The 16,707-nt window shown below is 45.2% G+C and overlaps 1 protein-coding gene across 1 annotated transcript; it reads right to left on the minus strand.

Annotated features, from left to right (window-relative positions):
• Positions 1-647: 647 nt before the first annotated feature.
• Positions 648-13,181, minus strand: calm1b (calmodulin 1b). Its single transcript, XM_026194508.2, has 6 exons — positions 12,943-13,181; positions 8,243-8,273; positions 7,357-7,500; positions 3,483-3,589; positions 2,460-2,595; positions 648-1,743 (listed from the first exon to the last, which is right to left on the minus strand). Exons 1-6 carry the CDS (start codon positions 12,943-12,945, stop codon positions 1,715-1,717), a joined length of 450 nt encoding a protein of 149 aa, XP_026050293.1. The 5' UTR covers positions 12,946-13,181; the 3' UTR covers positions 648-1,714.
• Positions 13,182-16,707: the final 3,526 nt, after the last annotated feature.

The raw sequence follows: 16,707 nt of genomic DNA on the forward strand, positions 1-16,707 counted from the left end.
CTTGCCAGACATGCATGCTGGTGGGAGGAGAGCGGCCACATCTTTTCCTCTTTCCAAACACGGTGACGTTACAGTCCAAATATAGTAAAACAGTTTAGGTCTGGCTTTACTTTCAGACCTTTAGGTAGCACTGAGGCATGGCAGAGCTTGCTCCCTGTTACGTTGCCTCTGTCCGTGCGTGTTGTGTAAAAAGCTGTGGCCCGGTTTGCCTTACTAGGACAAGCCAACATGGAGTCGTTGGCAGAAAGCAGGAGGGTTTATTCAAACTCCCACTTGCCTTTTCAAAAACCCCCAACATCCCAGTTACAGCATGCTCCTGTTGCCTAGCAACCAGCTGGGTCTCGAGAGGGAAGAGGCGTCACGGATGTGTATGTATATCCACGGCTGAGCGGGAAAGCAAACACATCCTGCTGCCTCTCCCTCCCCTGCGAGCGCTCGCTCTCCGTAAACCTCACCGCCATGTAAAGGAGTATCACACACCACCCGGTCCTTCTCAGCACCACCCAAAGACACGGCACAGGAGAGGATGATCAGAATTATTTATTGTTGACACATTTGTCTACTCGGTAAACAACATACAGACTCATTATGCTGTCTTTATAGATCATTTTCACAATCAAGCATAAGAAAAATGACATAAGACACGATAAAGTTCATGGTCTTTTATTTGAAAAAAAGAAATAAAGACTAGCATGTACAACTTGGAATGAATGTAAACTGAACTCAGAAGAACATCTGCAAAGACCGGTGTGCCGACACTCCTAACAGCATGCGCTGCGAACACAGTACACCCCTCACTATGCTCACATCTGAGTCGAGAAACAGAAGAAGAAAAGTGAAGGCCAGTGATTCTCTCTTGCAAGAAAAGAGGACAGACACTGCATCTCAGCGAGAAAAAAGAAAGATAAGAAAAAAGAAATGAGAAAGCTCACCGTAAGACTCTTTAAGTCCCCCCTCCTTTCAAAGGGCGGGACGCACAACTACTAAGATGGCCGTCCAAATAACATAACAAAAACAAAAGAACATGCCAAACATTTGAAAATGTTTTTTGTACATTGTGGGGTTTTGTTTTTTCCACTTTTTATCTAGCATACATTAAGTCCCGTTCCACTTTAACGCTTGAGTTAGAACCTGTTATATTCTCTCATCTTAACAGTACAGAGTTCCTCTCCAAATACAAAAAACTGTACCAAACCAACAAGAGGACAGCTCATAGTGGAATCAGCACGCTCTGGTAGCCCGGAGGAGGGGCGGAGGTGAGGGAGGGGTCGGAGGGTTAGGTTAGTGCTCCGGTCTCAAGCTGCATGCATGAAGAACAGAAAACAGAGAGAAAGAAGAGATGGCCAGCCCAGACTTTACCACTAGCAAATGGAACTGGAAGGAGTTCACCAAATGCTGCTGCTTTAGTCTGAAGGGAGTTACAGGGTTTGTCGTTATTATTTTTACTTGTTAAGTACTGATGCTAAACTGATCTCCGGGGGGGAGGGGACAGGATCACTAACCATTTTCATGCAGATATTTTTTGTATGTTTTTATATTTTTCCTGTGTGGACAGAAGGATATTTTATTTCAACATTCAATTATTTTCTATACAGAAACAGTATGAATAAATGAACATTTTTTCCAAGAGGTAAGTAAAACATTTTGATTTTTTTTTTTATCCTTTTTTTGTTTGTTTTTCTTCTAAGAGGGGGCAGGACGGGGCAGGCAAGCTTCACTTTGCAGTCATCATCTGTACAAACTCTGCAAACAGAGAGAGAGGGGACAAGAGACAATGAGGACATTGGGTGTGCGGCTTTGGCACAGCCAGTAAGAGCAGTCACCTGCTAAATTGTTCAATGCTTTATTAATTTTTTAATCAACTTGAGCAGGTTCAGAACACACATACTAATTAGTGTCCCCTTTCCAAACAGCTTCCGTGTTCATCTCATTAAACCCGTTTGATTAAAAAGCTCGAGCGTTGTGCTTACAGCTGGGGAGAAATGTGATGGTGAAACTGACAAGAGTGAACAAATAAAAGGAGGTTTTCGTGTATCCGGTCGGAGTGTAGAAGTAGGGCACTTTGCAGCCAGGACTTATGGACTGTTCATAATATATCAACAGCCTTCTAGAAAATGAGCGCAGTCTCTCGTGTAATGTGCCAGGGGACCAACAGTGGGAGGAAGGGAGGACGAGGGAGAAAGAGTGAAAAGGCTCCTGGCGCACTGATGATAATTCAGGAGGATGGCTTTCTCCTATCTCTGTTTCAGCAGGCTCCATCTATACCCCCCATCTAATAACTAATATAATGTGCGGCTGGCTTGTCTTGCGGTCGCCCTCAGAGAAATACAGTTTGGCAAATGAAGCGCTCCGTTCTCCCTGTTTAATAAAAGCTCGCACCCTGGCCTAGAAACTAAAGCTATTTGTGTAGCGTGACATTTTAGCATGCACTTTCCTTCGCGCTCGTCACAGTCTTTTACCTTCGTAGTTGACCTGTCCGTCTCCGTCGATGTCTGCTTCTCTGATCATCTCGTCCACCTCCTCGTCCGTTAGCTTCTCTCCCAGGTTCGTCATGACGTGACGCAGCTCTGCGGCGCTAATGTAGCCATTTCCGTCCTAGAAACGGAGCACGGGAACAATCGCATCAAGCGGTAAAACAAATACCCTGCAGGCTGACAACTGCTCAGGTAAAAATGGAGTAAGTAAGTAAGGAGAAGGTGTTACGCAAGCAGGAAGTAAACGAACAGACGACTTTTCTTTGCATCAGGTCTACTTTCTGTCACATACAGTCTACTGTTACAACGGGAGATGCTCGTCTTCAATTCTTGGATCTTCATGTCAAAGAAATAGGATATTCCCAATATGGTCATCTCAAAAAAGTTTGACCCACCTGCTGTTCAAACTCTGTTTAGGAAGGGCAGCCAATCAGAAGAAGGCTGACATAAAGGAGGAAGAAAGGCAGCTTGTTCCACACAGAGGAGAAACTGAGGGGCTTCACAACGGCCAAGAACGAGACAACTAAGGATTATTGTGTGGATTGTCTAACGCTACTGTAGTAGAGTCCAAAATAAAAACCACTGAGCTGGAAATGAATAGAATAGCTCTGCTTTAATTGAACATTAGCCTGGCCTGCTGTAATAAATTTACATTATCATGCAACTTAATAACCAAGAGGTTAAGGCGCATACCACATGCATCCAAATGCCATTTAGTCCCTGCGTTACCAAAGCATTTGCTGCATTTCTTCCCCCTCTAAAACTAATCTTAAAAAGGCAAAGAAAACAAAAAGCTCTCCCTGCTCTGAATTATCGGGCTTATTTGTTATTATGTGTAAAGTGCTTTGGGGTCCTTAGGGACCAAGTAAAGCGCTATACAAATACAGGCCATTTACCATTTATTTAACAATCCGTCGACCTCTTGTTCCACCAAAACCAAAACTTCAGCTTGGAAAGCACGGACGCTGTGCTGTAATTCCTTAATGATGCTCTTAAAAGCTTATTTACCTTGTCGAATACCCGGAAAGCCTCGCGGATCTCCTCCTCGCTGTCTGTGTCCTTCATTTTTCTGGCCATCATGGTCAGGAACTCTGGGAAGTCAATGGTTCCATTACCTGCAATGGGTGATCAACGGGGCGTGTTTAATCAGCAAAAAACTGCAATTACGTAAAAGCAAACACTGATAAGTAGACATAATACAACGCAGCATTTAGCTGATGAAAAGCACAAAAATACTCATTTATGTCCTTCTGCTGCTGCTGTGTATTACAGAAACATTTATATTAGCATTTAGGCCACGTCTGCTCTTCAAAGATGTTTTTGACAGTGAAGCTTGAGGCTGAACAGTTCAAAAATAATTTATCATACACCTTTACTGCTGTGCTAAACATATCTACTGAAGGCTGGGAGGAGGAGGAGGAGGAGGAGGAGGGGGGTATGTGTGAGGGTGACTCTGTGTATGTATGTGCTTCCTTTTCTTCCTTAGGGGAAGCCCTTGGAAAATGTTGCGTATGTTATAAGCAACGCAGCAGGATTGCAGTGAGGGGACCCATGGGCAGTCATCCATAATGCAGACATTTAGTGTACTGTGCAGCTTTGCCTTCAAGGAGCCTGCATGTATCGAAAGATCTCTTGTGGCCCCACAGTCACAAACTGAGGCTGGAGGGAGAACGAGAAAAGGTCTGGATGCTCCGTCCCTCCTATCCATCTTTGTTGCTCCTGTTCCCTGTAAAATATCTACTATTTTGTTTGCAGAAAAAGTGCAATATCTGGCACACGTGAACCAGCGATGGCTTTCCAGATGGTGCTAATGGTAGCTGCTATGCTAGTGACACATGCATGTGTGTGCAAATCGATCAATATCCATGTAGGTGTTGTCAAGACAGGATTACCAAAGGATCAGACATTCCTGACAGTGCAAGGCTCTATGGGGAGCTTAGTGGCTCACCAATAACACCATAAGAAGGAGGCTGGGAAAGCTGGTGGGGGACGTAACAGATCTCCAGATCTATTACAAGATCTGAAGAATCAGTAAGAACTATGGGAAATGTATTTTCATTAACAAGTGACAAAAAATACCCAGAAATTTATGAGGGAATTGAAATGAAGGTCAGGGACACCAAGGGCAAAGTAACCATGAGGATTAGCCCTGGGGTGGGATTGTGGGCAGATTAACCAATGGCAGAGCATGCCTTAGAGGGAGAGCTAAAGAGTGAACAAGAGGATGGACGTGTATATCAAAAAAGGAATGTCGTAATGTGATGGGGCAGATGGCGATCTCATGGCCTGCGGTAGCAGTCTAAGGACCTGTTATCTAACACAGAGACATCAAGCAGCACCGAAGGGAAAACACATGCTGCCACTGGGGGGTTGGGAGAGATGGATATTGGGGGGGGGACCACAATCCAAGGGGGAAAATAACAAGAGAGGTAGCCCTTGAGCGATATCTGTACAGCTGCACCTCAGGCCAGCTGCAACAGCAAATGAGGAAGAACGGTAGAAGCAGATGGATGAAGATAGGGAGGAAGGCAGATGGGAAGAGGAAGAGAAAAGGGTGGTAAGATAAAGAGAGAGAAAAAAAGAGAGGGAGGGAGTGAGTGGGTGGCAGAGAGGGAGCTGGAGATGAGGGAGATGTGAAGAGGAGAGAATGTAAGGAGTGAACCGAGTGGGAGATGGTGCGATTACACATAAGAGGTGCTGACGCAAACTATAGAAGGCTGAGGCATCTCGACACTTGTGTGTGGTCATTGGATTTTCCTGCATCATAAAGCCAGCGTCCATCCCAGAGCCGGGAAGGAAGGGTCGGGTTGTGTAATGATGACGAGTGATGTGCTGCAGCTAAAGCTTGTATTTTAATTCATAATTACGCTTGTTTTTTATCCTGTCTTAAACATGATGTGATCTTCTTTTAGGCTGAGGAATATAATAGCTCCCGGGTGTTTTACAGCATGTGTGGTTATGCTTTCGTGCTCAACTCTGTGCGGTGGCGAATTAAAAACCAGCATTTCTATCTGATACCACACCGACACAGTGCCGTCTCTAGCTAAAGCCTTCCATCCTGTCTCCATTTGTTGTAATTCTTTACCCCAGCCTCCTTGTTTGGTAAATAAAGCTGATTTTCAATGGGCCAGCTGACATCCCATGGCTGCTGATGTGGGTACTGGATGTGCAAAGCGCAGAGAGGCCTTATGTAACCACTTTTATTTTCCATTACTAGCTTCACTGCTGTCTGACCTAGATTGCATCAGGGGATGTTAGTGTGTGTGTGTGTGTGTGTGTGTGTGTGTGTGTGTGTGTGTGTGTGTGTGTGTGTGTGTGTGTGTGTGTGTGTGTGTGTGTTCGTGTTCGTTCTTGGGTGTAAGAGAAGGGGAGGGCATCAAGGATTGTGGGAGGACGTTTCAATAAAGGGGCAGCCAAGCTGCGACGCAATTGATTTCTCCTGATCAATGTGCTCCCATTTACGAAATCCTATAAGCTGACAGAGCAGCACTGAGGTAAAGGCCCCACTGAAAGCTAACATCCTGTGCAGCTCAAGGACGGCCAACTTTTGAGCTACTAGCCAACAACTTGGATTCCTGTCCTCTAACTCAGTTTGCTGTCTCACTATGTCTGTTTCACACTGCAGCGCAGGGACGGATGCACAGGAGAAGAGAATTATGTCAGCCGACGGTGGTTCAACATGGGCTCGGTAACGCTGAGCCTTCGACACACAGCACTCACCAGCACTGAACACTCCTCGTGCACATCCATATGCGTGACACTGACAACTGTGATGGAGCTGAACGCACGGTGACTAAACTGCTGACACAGAGAGGATACGTCATCTAAAGATAAGGCTGGCCGGACAGTTGGCTTGGACAGTTGGTTGACAGTTGGCAGAAAAGGGAGGGACGTGGGCAACAGCACCGCTGATGTGTTTCGAGAAAGGGCCGTAATGGATGGTCGAACTAATCCCTCGTCCATTTGTAACAGAGGTTTTATCGCTAAAGTCACGCAATGAAATGTTAACTAGAAATTAAAGTCCCACCCACCCCATTAGACCATCCAATCAAATTAACAGACAAATCTCCAAACAGTTAGTCCTCTTTTCCCTAGCTGGGACCACATCCTCATTTAGGTTTGATAGTGTTTCTAGTACAGAATGGCAGATGGCGTGAACATGAATTGAGGCTGCAGTCTGGGGACTGGATGCAGATCCCCATGTACTGACAAGAAGTGAATGAATTGAAAAACAGAGGGTGGGTGTGTGGGTGGGCCACCAAAACAACAACGAACAGCGTGCAGCGTGGGGGTGGGGTCCACATATAGACAGAACCAGAAGGGGTCTGCATGGAGGTGAAGTCCCACTCCTGAAAATCAGTTAAATTATGTCCAACTGTATTTAGGCAAATGAGTCGCAGTTGTGTAATTTTTGCTGCTTCTCTGTTGGGAATGACAGCTGCCGGTCATTTTGTTGATTAAAAGTGGGGCCGTTACAGGAAAGGATCATATTAACCCAAATGTTCAAACCCATCTCCCTGGTTTAGAACGTAAGTCTTGTTTTTGTAGCCTGGATGCACCGTACCACAAATAACATCCACGTGCATCCCTGATTCTAGTCGCCTATATTGTTTTTGGATTTGGAAAACGTTATTGTTCAATTATCACATCAAACACAAACTCTTCACCTTATGGCACAAAGACGGGGTTAAAAAAATGTTCTCAATAAAAGTGATAATCGTCAACATAAAGTTAGGGTAGTACTTTTTCAACCAATCAAGAAAACTTCACTGCCTTATATGGCACCTAGGCATGTACTGAACTGACAAATCATAATTGTAATGAGTAACTTTACACAGTTTTGTTAGTCTAATGCCAAGAAATGAAGCGTGAGTATACTGACCATCAGCATCCACCTCGTTGATCATGTCCTGCAGCTCAGCCTCTGTGGGGTTCTGGCCCAGCGACCTCATGACGGTGCCGAGCTCTTTGGTGGTGATGGTGCCGTCACCATCCTTGTCAAATAAGGAGAAAGCCTCCTTGAACTCTGTGGGGGTTGGAGGTGAGAGCGCCAGTTAGATTGCTGTTGCTGTGCAGTTAGAGAATAGGTTGTGTTGGGACGCTGCGGTCAGGTCTAGAAAGGTCAACTGATTCTCAACTAACCTGCAAAGCTAATGCACACGTGTGCCGAGCTCTGACTGCACAAAGAAGTCTTATAAGACTCAGAAGACTGGAAGTGGGAAAAAGCCAGCGTGTCTGTTTTTATCTTTTGAACAAGCAGGCTTCTTAACTACAGGCCATAAAAACCCATCCAGAGATTGAAAATAGGCAATAGTGAGCATCAGCCTTGAGGCTTAACACAAGCTAATTAGCCACAGAGGGGCTTTGAGTGAGAAGAAACTGTGCAGCTTTCACTTTTTTCCCATCATTTATTATTAAGAATATCAAGGTGCCTCAGTGATTGAAACTGTTCCTAAGCTTGGCTTTAAAACCGTCTATGTGCTGCATGGGTTTCAGCCTTGACTTATGATTGCTGCAAATAGTTCTTCCCCTTATGTCCTGTTCATTTTGAAATGATAATGATCTGCTGAGGGAGGGCGGGTGCCGAATCTTTCAATGTTCTTTCACTTCATGTTCCCTATAAGCAACATGGAAACTGCCAGAACAGCTAATGGGAGACATTTCCTTACTCAGTTCTGGAACTTTACAGCATGTAAGTGATCCACTAGTACACAGGGGACATCGCACCAAGAGAAAAGGGGAAGTAGGGAAAACCTGCTTGTTCTTACCTGCAATCTGCTCCTCTGTTAGCTGGTCAGCCTGTGTGGTTGGGGGGGAGAATGGAATGTTATTGTCACAAACAAACAAGTCTTAGTCACAGGGCAAAGATTGCAAATCCCAAGTAGTTTTGTCATTACATTCCTCATCATCCCCACCGTGCAACCACCACACAGCTAAACACTGGCCACAGTGTTCTGGGGTTGGCTGGCTTCAGCTAGGAGCTCCTGTTGGGGCTGCCAAAACCTACCCACAACAATACTCCAAATGGGTTTCCTTATATTTCTTATCAAAATAGTGTTTTGTTCTCTCATATAATAGTTAACTGCCAATTACATGGCAGTAAGTCTCAAATGTAATGCTATAAAATTGACGCTAAAAGCTAGTAATCAGGTTTTGCTCACAGTGAGAGCGGAGGCTTACCGTCATACCGTCAAGGTTGTATTTGTAAGACTGGCACAGAGCTAACACATAAAAGCACTACATGAAGGTGATGTATGAAATGTAATTTCCAGCCGAAGAGTGGCTCCCTAAGACTGACGTCCTCGTGTATAAAAGTAGGCTACACCATAGCAGTGCTCACAAGGAGGACTGCTGGGTAACAAGATACTGCAATAAATTTGATTAAGTGCTGCCTCCAGACCAGGAGTCAAAGTTTAGGCGGGGTTGTTTCAGGACATATCAGTGCCGGCGTGTTTTCCATAACCGTAGTAACAAGAATAATGGCCTGGCGGGTTGGCCCGGCTTGGTTGCCCTCCCAGCCCTGCTCGCTGTGCCAGCTGGAGCTGTCTTAATAGCTCAGAGTGACTCACACATACTTTAAATGGCTTGAAACCGAGCATCCACCACCACGCCTTTTACATAGATTTATTAAGCTTGCTTGTAAAAAGAGCCAGCGATTTCAAACAAACACCTTCAGCTGTAAAAGTATGAATACAAAGCTACTGGTGCAGATAACTCCCACCGGTACACTCCAATCTCTGCCTTATAAAACATGATTTTGGGTTTTTTATTAGTATTGTTAACAGAACGCTCTGACATCATTGTGCTTGGCAGCAAGGAAGGAACACACACAGACAAACATGGAAGAGTAAGCTAGGGCGCACACATACACAGAGTCCCTTTTAATAGCATTCTTCCTCAACACCAATACTTTCCACCCCCATGTTTCCTGTGAATTAGTCAGAGTAGCCGGTTATGCCTCAAAGCGAATTCCTGCAGCCCATCAGTGTGTTTATGTGTTTGCACATGTAATTTTGCATTGGGTACAGACAAACACGCCCTCCAGGTCGTACCTATACGCCGTAGCTATGGCGATTTGACCCTTGTGAAGTTCACATTTGGGAGTGAGAGTATCTTGTTTTTCTCAGTTAAACCAGTAAATCAAATTTGCTTCATACATTTGCTCTGACTGGATACGATTTAGCAGATCACCACACAATGTGCTGCCAGATGACCTTTAACTTTTCACCAAAGAAAGAAGCCTCACGGCTTGAGCAGTAGCAGCAGGCTGGGGATGGATCGATTCAGTCAGCAAGGGGTTCACGAAGAACCTCGCGAGCACTCGTACAATTAGCTGACCTGACTCAATAACCTGCTCTGAACACGTTTCTTTCTTTCTTTCTTTCTGCTTTTTTCCTCCCTGCCTCTGCCCTCCTCCTGTCTCCACTTCCATCTGATGGAATAGGAAATGTCAAGAGACAAAAGCAACCTCCCCGACGCTGACGTGCCACTTGGGTCGACCGATATTCTCAGTCTCATCTTTGTATTTGAGTTCTGCTGCTGCTCTCTTCCTCTTTACATTTTTCGTCCCTTATTAACCCCTGTGTGAATTTCTCACTGTGTTCATGACTCCACCTTCCAGTCCTCCCTTAGTCACCCTCTTTGTCAAGCTGTGTTGCTTGTGCTGTCTCTTGCTGTCTCTCTAAGCGGACAGGGTGTGGGCACTGGTGACTCAGTACTATGGAACCTCTCCTGGCTTAGGCCCAAGCTGTCGGGGCCTTATGGTGCCGCAGCACCACTGGGCTCACTACTGACCCATCTCTTCCTGTCCTTCCTCCTCTCCCTGGCACTTGTACCTCTGCCAATATTTCCTCCTTCAGACCTTTTCTCCTCTGTCTGTCCCTTCTTCTCTCTCCATATGTGGCATACTGTTGAGAGGAAACTCCCAATGATTCACCATCCTCACTGTCTTATGGACAGCCATGTTTGCTGCCAGGCTTCCGGTGTTAAAAATGGCTTGTTTGGGGATGGAGTGTGCTCTGCTGGCAATAATTCACTGGCACGAGTGGGTCAACCACTCCCACTGTTGCCTGGGCAGTCAGCCCTAGCTATGCACTCCAAACAGGACTGCGGGAGGCAGGAGACAGTTCCCTGGGCCAGCGTAAAATAGCTTTTAGCTCTCACTTCCTTCCATATCAGGCTTGTACAAACACTGCATTCGCCTATGTTCATACTTGATTTAATTAGATAGGGGATGCAAAATAGCGCAAGAGAACACCATCAACTATCATCTTCTTCTTTAACAGCCTGTTATCAATGTTTAATGTGCATTTTTTTTCTCTGCTGCTGCTCATCTGTCACCGAGGTGCCCTAACAATTCCTGAGCTAGCATCTCTGCATTCACCAAGTGAAAGGTGCAGAACCAGCTGTCAGTCTGACAGATGGGTATGACACACACACACACACACACACACACACACACACACACACACACACACGGTCCTGTTCTATAGTAGCACTGAGCTCCACAGCGCATTTAACACCTCTTCTCTTTGAGGCTGGACAAAAAAAAGAAGAGAAAAAGAACAGCGAGGCCTCAGGGCCGAGCTGTGTCTAATGGGAGTGAGGATGGTGTAAACAACACCAGGCTCCCAACATCCTGCAATGGGGGCGCCCGTTCACCATATGGCTGGTGGTGGCAGGTGACCGGGTACTCCATTGTACTTCATTTCCGCCAAACACTGGGAACACGGGACCTGGCTAGGTGTTGTCGGCAAGCGTATAAATTATTCACTGCACTGGATAGGATGTCAACTGAGTTACTAAACATGCATCAGCAAGCAAGCGCGTAACAGGAACAGGATAGGGCCTTAGCCCGGTCCCGCTACATATTCGATACGTCCACCTCAATGGGGGAGTCTGTTTCCACTTCAGCGCATGTATTGATGCAGACAAGGGGGCTTACGGCCGTGGATTAAACTTTTCAGAGCGGCTGATACACGGGGACAACTATTCCCCTTTACACTCCAATTACTGCACTGCGCTGCAACATGAAACTGCATCACAGCTTGTTACCATATATGGGGTATTTGATTGCAGCAAAGGGGCTGGAGGAGGTCTACAGCTTCTTGACCTCCTTGAGCCATTAATGAGCTATCAAGCCCGATAATCAATGGATTAAGCTCGAAGGCCTCTTTTCCACATCCAGATCATTTCCACTTGTTAACTTCTCCTCACAGCCAGCAGAGAGGCTCTGCCTCGTTAGCTGGTTGCAGATGTCAAGAGTGTGTGTGGCTTCAGGGATCTGGTGAAAATTGTTAGTTGCCCCCCCCTCACAGAATTCAGGTTACTGCATTCTGTAGTGCAAGCCTGCCACTTCCCATAATTCGCAACATCTGGTTTTGGAAAAAGTCGACTGAACTCTCCAGCTGCTGATGCCTTTTTTTCTTTTTTTTTTTGCGGTGACCAAGCGCCACAAAGAGCTTCTTGGACAACTCACACAGGCACCACATTTGCATAACATCGAGAAAAATTTGCAAAGAGCCAAGCAAATCAGCCACCATAACACAAATAGATAACCCCGCTTACGATAAACCACCAGTAAAGGCTGCATGCATTAAAGGTGGAATTGCGTCTATTAGTGGTTGTTTACAGGCCGGGATGACACGTATAATGTAGCCATAACCTTGCAATTACATAAATATGGTCAGTTTCCGTTGCGGAACACTGACGAGATACAACAACCGTTCCCCATCATGACACGGCTCGGCTCGACCAACAAGGTGGTGCAACCTAAAAAAAAGAAAGAAAGAAAGAAAAATGGAGGGAGGGAGAAGCAAACGCAGCCGGTTCGTTTTCCTTCTAATTACCAGTGCTGCGTTCACGTTGCGAAATTTACCGCGCTTCTCTGTTCAAACACGCTTCTCCCGGCTGGGGAAACAGCGCTTTATGGCTCGGCTACGTTTCTCCGAACGATAGGTGTGCTTCTCGGTAAGGTGTGCTCCTCAGGCGGATTGTAAAAACGCACCCTAACTCACCCGTGGCTCCAGAATTATGCCGTAATAACCCAGAATAGCTTGCTAGTTACACCGTTAAACTAGTCCAAGAATTAATTCGATATGCACCGTGCAGCCGTGAAGCGGCTACTTGACCCCATATAGCCGAATAGCCAATAATGCTGTGTGAATTGCGCAGTTATGAAGCATAAAGCAAACCCATTTGGAAGTGGACAGTATTTCCATTTAGAAAGTCACTAAAACGGACAGACAAAACACATAATAGTGTACTTCATATTGCCCCATGCACTAGCTTAAAAAATGCGCCTGGCGGGCGTTTTCCGCCTCCTCCGCGCAAACCGGATAGCTGATAAGAGGAATCAATGACTAAACAGTAAACATACACGTATGGTAGGTTTGCGCTTCTAATAAGCAGGCTTTCCCTACGTTTAAAACACATTGCCCTACTAAACGGAATGAATGACAATACATACCATGTTGGATGGGTTGTGTGCTTGTTGGTCTGTGGAGGCAGACTAGGAGTGTAGTCGTTCCTTAGATGGAGTTCCACTGGCGGGTTAGGAGTGAGTGTATTGGCCGTGGTTAGAATGGGGATTGCCTCGTGTATCCCTCCGCCACACTAGCACTGATCACTCACTTCCTTATTTTCAATTCAGGGCTGTTGCAGCAGCAACAGCGACGCGGGCCTCCAGCAGTGGACACGTCAATCACTGGGGCCAAAACGCCTGCAGTACATGGAGAGAGCGTCCCTGCACTCGTGTCAAACTACACAACTTGGGATGTGGCAGACATGCAGTTATTTTACACATTATTCTACGTTTTGTGTTGTTGTTTTTCTTTTTGATGCAGACAAACACCGCTGCCCATGTTGTTGAAATTCTGAGCCTGCTAGTAAACATGATCTGAATAAATATTTCTAGATGTTACTTTTTATTCACTTGGATGTTTGCTGACTAATGCAGACTAATATTGCTTATAGATTTACATGGTTAGTTCCCCTCGGGAGCTTTTAGGCAATAACTGAATGAAGCAGCAGTAAAGCAGCACATTAAAGTTAAGCCCAACTATTTATGGAGCCATTAAGATGCATATAAAGACCATAATTAACTTTAAGTAGAAAAGAAGGAGTGTGAAGCAAACCATTAACACCTTCATCTTTATCAAGAATAAGATGAGGCCACATTTCAGAGGATAGGATGCACTAGTAAATTGTTTGACCGAACTCCAGTGATTAATACTTATCTGGAAACACTGTAAAAACCTTTCCTACAGTTTGATAATTAGCGTTAGCCAAAAGTTTATTTTATTATTGGTAACAAGTTTAGCATTCAATGTTCAAAACTCACGATGTGGTGGTAAAAAACATACTGTGTCTTTAAATTAAAAAGAGATCGGAACAGTTGAAGTCTGGCAACTTCACTGGGTTTATAAAATAACGAGTTGTAAAGTAAAAATTACAAGAAATTTTGACGCTACCAGCTATAGCTCAGGATTTACATTGTTATTATTATTCTAGGGGCAGGTATGTTTTACTAATATGGGTACTAGTTTGCAGTCGCGGAAGGATACCGCCAGTGTAGGAAGCCCGGTTGACGCCGGAGATTTGCTGTGCCGGTGTGTGAGGTCGCTTCTGATTGGCCGCTGCAGACCTGCAATATTATACTCCATGTGTCGGCACCATCGATTGGCTACACGGGACCTGCATTGCACCAGGCAGTGGCACTTGATGGAAACAGAATAAGTACAAATACATAAAACTTAAAAACAACGCGCCTTTCAGAGCCTCGCTTTCGCTGTTTGAGGAGTTTAAGCAATTATTTATTTTGTATAATAATAAATTTGACTGGGGCGAGAGGAGAAGCGACGGCTTTTCATTGGCGAGGGGTAAACATTTAATAGGCTCGATATAGGAAGTGCGCACATTTGCTATTGGCTGCCACAAAGGTTTGGAAGGCCTGCGCGAAATTAACAGTAAAGCACGGCGGGGTTGCTAGCTGCTTGTTTTCGGTCGCAGACGAGAAAAGGGGAGTGGGTTTAAAAATGAGCCGTCCTGTGTTATTACTCTTAGTAATAACAGTGGCTGACTCCTGGGTATAACACTGTGACTTGGGCAGGTGGGAATGACGGTGCAGAATTTGGCAGAGCAGACGGCATCGCAGTGCTGTCACAAGAGTCCGCACACACACCACCAAGACCCCCGCCACAGAGTGTGAAGCGTGCCCGACAACAAAGCACCACCCAGCGGACAAAGTGGAGAAATTTTGGACGCTTGTTTACAGCAGCCAAGCGGGTAACAGGAGGACGCCACACACTTCATAAGGACAAAAAATGCCTCGTATGAAGGGTATGAATCCTTCATAAACCATTTCTAACAGTGAGATGACAGCGTGTGGGTTGCTGAAATGTTTCATCAGTCGCAGCTTTGTTTCTCAACCTTGATCTTAGAGAGAAGACCTTTGGTATCCTGAGACTAAACTGATACAAGGCCCCAAAATGTTTTAAATCACAGTCAAAGCTATTTTAACAGCAGAACTTTGAACATTACGACTCTTCTCCATACAATCCCCCCCCCAAAAAAAATAAATAAAAAAAACATATGATGCAACAGTCATTATGACTGTATTTATAATTAGATATGATTAATATATCTACAGTTACAGAGTAGCAGTGGAACTGGTCACCAAGACAGATCATCCTTTAAATATCTTCTTAGATATCTTAGTGGAAGCTTTAGCCCGGCATAGTGCGTCTATGTGTTCCAGCCGGGCTCCTCGCAGCCCTCTCATCAGGTCGAGTAACTAACTCAAGTTGAGCCGTTTCATTTGTTAATCTGCTGGAACTAATCGTGACTTCTTACTGAATTTGTTCAGTGTTTCGCCCTGTTTAACGGGAGAAATGGCCATTACATAAGCAGATATACATTTTTCCTGCTATTGCTTTGCATCTCTCCGACTCTCTCTCACACATTTGTGTCTTTTCTTTAAATTGTTTGCTCTTTGCAGAATCACAGAGGCGAAAGCATGAGCTCTGCTGGTTATTTTCCAGCACAAATGGCATATGAAACATAATATTGCTGTTTTGTATGTATGCCTTACGATCCCCTTTTCTCACCTTAAACCTTTATGTTCTTAAAAAAATTAAGGGGGGCGGGGGATATGTGGGGCTTACCTGAGACAGTATCAGAGAATGATTAGTCAGCCATTAGGAAAGACTTTGAGCTGTTTAAAATATACAAATACATTGATACAAGATTTGCAAGGCAAATAAGTATTTAAATATTCCAACCAACACAAAGACAATTAAAGGCATTTCTGATACAGCACTTTGTTCTTTTTTTTCTCTAATACGGGGGAACTTCAGGGGTTTTGTTGTTTTTTTGGGAGAGCGCATTAAATGGAAACTATCAAAGTGTGTCGACACCCAGCTGCATCAGCTCATATTGGTGCGTGTGTGTGCACGCGCTCACGGGGGCTGTTAATACCCAACCCCAGCCTTGAGCTGACAGGGCAAATGTCTCATTATAAAACACGGCACCCATCTGCCGGCACCCAAACGCGCTGCGCTTGATTTAAATGTTTTTCTTTTTTTACCCCCTTCAATTCTTCCATTTGCTGAATGAGCTGCAGTTGAAATGCGTGACTGATTTAATAAGGCGAGAGAGCTTGCGAGGAGGGGGCTGCAGAACAGCAGCAGCAGCTCGGTCCTCACTGGAGCCCGGTGAGTGGTTTGATGCCCGTGCTGCATGGGGCCACTTTCTGCTGAGCAGCGAGTTGCACATGGCTCCACATCAAGAGGAATTAAATCAACGCTGCCGCTCTCCGTGTGTCACACTGCAGCAAGGGCAGCTTAGCTGGATTTACTTAACTTGGAGGCTGATTTAAATAGGGGAGGGGGTTGTGCGCACAAACATAAACATGTACCAAAACCCACTCTGCATTCTCTAAACACTTAAAAAGTTGGGCATTAGTGCAGTGACATTATGCAGCTCCTGGAGGTGACGGCTGAGTGAAACATCACAATCAGGGCGTTTCATCCCAAACATTCTGAGAATCTCTAAATAGCCAGTGTGCTGTGCTGCGTATGGGGAACACACAAAACAAGACTTTGTGTATTAACAGGACTATTTATGACACTCGGGTCAACGGGAGAAGTCTCATAATTCATGTGAATATCTCAAAATGTTGTAGCCAACCAATGAAGACTACAGGAAGTGAAAAGGAAGCAGATGCTGCTGCAGC

This window comes from Astatotilapia calliptera, chromosome 15 (genome assembly GCF_964374335.1).
Source record: "Astatotilapia calliptera chromosome 15, fAstCal68.1, whole genome shotgun sequence".
Lineage (NCBI taxonomy): Eukaryota > Metazoa > Chordata > Actinopteri > Cichliformes > Cichlidae > Astatotilapia > Astatotilapia calliptera.

Coding starts and splice junctions, on each gene's coding strand:
- calm1b (XM_026194508.2), bottom strand. Junction 7,501..8,242: donor AACAGAGGAGCAGATTGCAG/GTAAGAACAAGC, acceptor CAACCCCCACAG/AGTTCAAGGAGGCTTTCTCC. Junction 2,596..3,482: donor CTTTCCGGGTATTCGACAAG/GTAAATAAGCTT, acceptor CTCCGTTTCTAG/GACGGAAATGGCTACATTAG.